Below are 2,500 nucleotides of genomic sequence, written 5' to 3'. Positions count from 1 at the left end.
AATCACACGGCCCGCATGAACGTCTACCACGGCCCGCACACTGAACCCGAGGCTCAGTGTTGTGATATCTTTGAAAACAGGTTTCGATCGATTCTGATCGTCTGAAGTCAAATGTTTTTGGATGGTGAGGTGGAGTGCAGGTGAATCAGTCTCATGTGATGAGCGATTAAAAGACAGAGTAACATCGATCTGAAAGTGAAAAAAGTGAGGATGCAAAATCGTGAGGGTGTAGCTGCTCCACCGTGTGTGTGTGTGTGTGTGTGTAATATGGGGGAAGTCTGACACAAACTCAGGGGAAACACTGTATGACACAATGTCAAAGCGCAACAGGACAGAAGTCTTCACCGTCAGGAACATTTGTATCCGTCCTGGCAAGAACTATGTTATATTGTAATGTTTCCGTATTCTTTGACCAATAACAGCAACTTTGATTTTGCAACTAAGACTTCCTTGTTTTCACTGATTTCACAATGTTTGCTGTGGCTCTGTCGCACTGACCTCCTCATCCCACAGCTGACATGGCTGAGAGGTGCGTAGCCACCAATCTGAAAACACTCAGACCGTCCACTTACTGACAGGATGCAGCTCATCAGTGAGCCGTGTTGCACTTTATCAGAAAAATGTGTTACAGCCAATGTCTCGAAGACAAAATAGTTTTTGTGGAGATGCATTGTGTCCATCTGATGAGTGTATTTCCTATAAGACGAAGAAAAATGCTAACCCCAAAACAGATCTGTTGGGACATCCCCTCCAGATATGAATGATTATTTAATTATTTAGTCTATAAAATGTCATAAAACAGTGACAATATGCACTTCCCCACAGTGCAGGTCATTTCAGAGGCTATGAACGGATATAGTTTGGTGTTTTTATTCAATAAAAGGACTTACAACAGCAACTAACTGGCTTAGCTACTAATAGTTTCAGCCCAAAGTGAACCACGTCCCTGCCTCTATTAGTCTATAATGTTAACACATCTCAGCCTGCCTCTGCATAAATAAAACTAAACGCTTATATATTCATGACATGCAATAAAAACGTTCCTCAAATCCTTTTTACTGTAGCAGTTGTGGTTGGAGGCAGGTATTACAGCGGAGCTCTCCGGCGGTTGTTGTGGTGTTTGGGACGGGCTGACGTCCAGGCTGATAGTGTGACAGGACGTGTGACTCCTCATGTCAGCTTCAGGTTTCTCAGGAGGTATTAACCACCTGGCCTGAAGTCAGAGGTCTGCTCTCTGCGAGACACGTTGGCTTCACAAACTGAGCGAAGATTGTGTGCAGGGCTGTCCTCGACTAAAGACGTTCTTAGAGTCTGAGAACACAAACACGACTTTAGAGCCAGAGATGTGCTCAGAGACGTTTCTTGGAAAAAAGTCATTCAGCATAAAAACGACCGATTAGTCTTTTTCTTTTCAAGACGATACAAACACTTATTTCTCTTGGACATAAACAAAAAGAGCAAAGAAATGAAAATGTGGAGCACTTACACAGCCATCGTGTACATTCAGTGTCCCTTCAAGTTTAAGTCTCTGGACAAATTCTCTTCTACCTGTGGAAAGAAAGAAAAACATTTGTAGAATGACAGGTTTCTTTATTTATTTGCCTATTGAATGACAGCCCTATGCTATCTATAACCATCCATCCCTGTCAAGTTTATTTATAGAGCCCAATATCGCAAATCACAAATGTGCCTGAGGGGGCTCAACAGTCTGCACAGCTTACGACACGCTCTGTGTTTTAACAGGGAGAAGTTAAAGAAACCTCAGGAAGAGCCTCAACCAGGACGGACAGACGTGCAAACATGGAGGAGTAGACCAACATGGGGAGTTACAGTAAAGACAATATGGCTGCTGCTGCAGCTAACGGTTATTTTCATCAAAGTCTAAAGTGATGCATCTAAATGTCTTGTTTTGTCAATACAAAAATATTCAGTTTAATATGATATTAAACAGAGAAAAGCAGGAATTCTCCATATTTTGGTCATTTCTGCAATAAAAAATAACTTTAATTATCAAAAGCAGCTCTAATAGACAACATGACTTTATTTATCCCTCTATCCTTAAACCTTAACTCTAGTCGGACACATTCGTAGTTCTGTGCACTGGTATACAATATCACATTAAACATTTGGAGTTAGTACTTCCGTAGCATGTACTGTATTATTCATGCAGGGGAAGCCTCCCTTGCACCAACAGATAAAAGAAAGAAAAGTAAAGTCCCACGTAGCTGCTGTAAAATGAGACTTTAATTCCCTTTAGTACTTTGTGTAACACAGCAGTTAGTAACAAACTGCTCCTTAAATGTCATCAATACCAAATATTCTGACAGTTTATGTTTGAGGAACTCGACACGTTTCCTCTTAATTAAGTGACAAATACAACTTAGATTTAACAAAAGAGTGAGGTCTGCCGGGAGTTTGTGAGTTAGCAGCATTAACTCAGAGGAAAAACCTTTATATTTTGATTTCTGGCTCAATTACTGTCATGCAGACAAAAGAAAAG

General features: G+C 40.9%; 1 protein-coding gene across 6 annotated transcripts in view; it reads right to left on the bottom strand.

Annotated features, from left to right (window-relative positions):
* Positions 1-2,500, bottom strand: part of dcaf6 (ddb1 and cul4 associated factor 6) — a 26,935-nt gene that overhangs the window by 20,618 nt on the left and 3,817 nt on the right. For 5 of the 6 annotated variants that reach the window (XM_029459121.1, XM_029459123.1, XM_029459122.1 and 2 more), the window contains exon 2: positions 1,487-1,548. In XM_029459121.1, coding sequence (XP_029314981.1) covers positions 1,487-1,548 — 62 coding nt within the window. Of the gene's footprint in view, positions 604-1,486; positions 1,549-2,500 lie in introns of those variants that run through there. The other variant, XM_029459126.1, reaches the window with a different exon arrangement.

The sequence above is a fragment of the Cottoperca gobio genome, chromosome 21, assembly GCF_900634415.1.
Source record: "Cottoperca gobio chromosome 21, fCotGob3.1, whole genome shotgun sequence".
In the NCBI taxonomy this organism is placed as follows: domain Eukaryota; kingdom Metazoa; phylum Chordata; class Actinopteri; order Perciformes; family Bovichtidae; genus Cottoperca; species Cottoperca gobio.
This window is presented reverse-complemented; position numbering and strand designations above follow the sequence as displayed.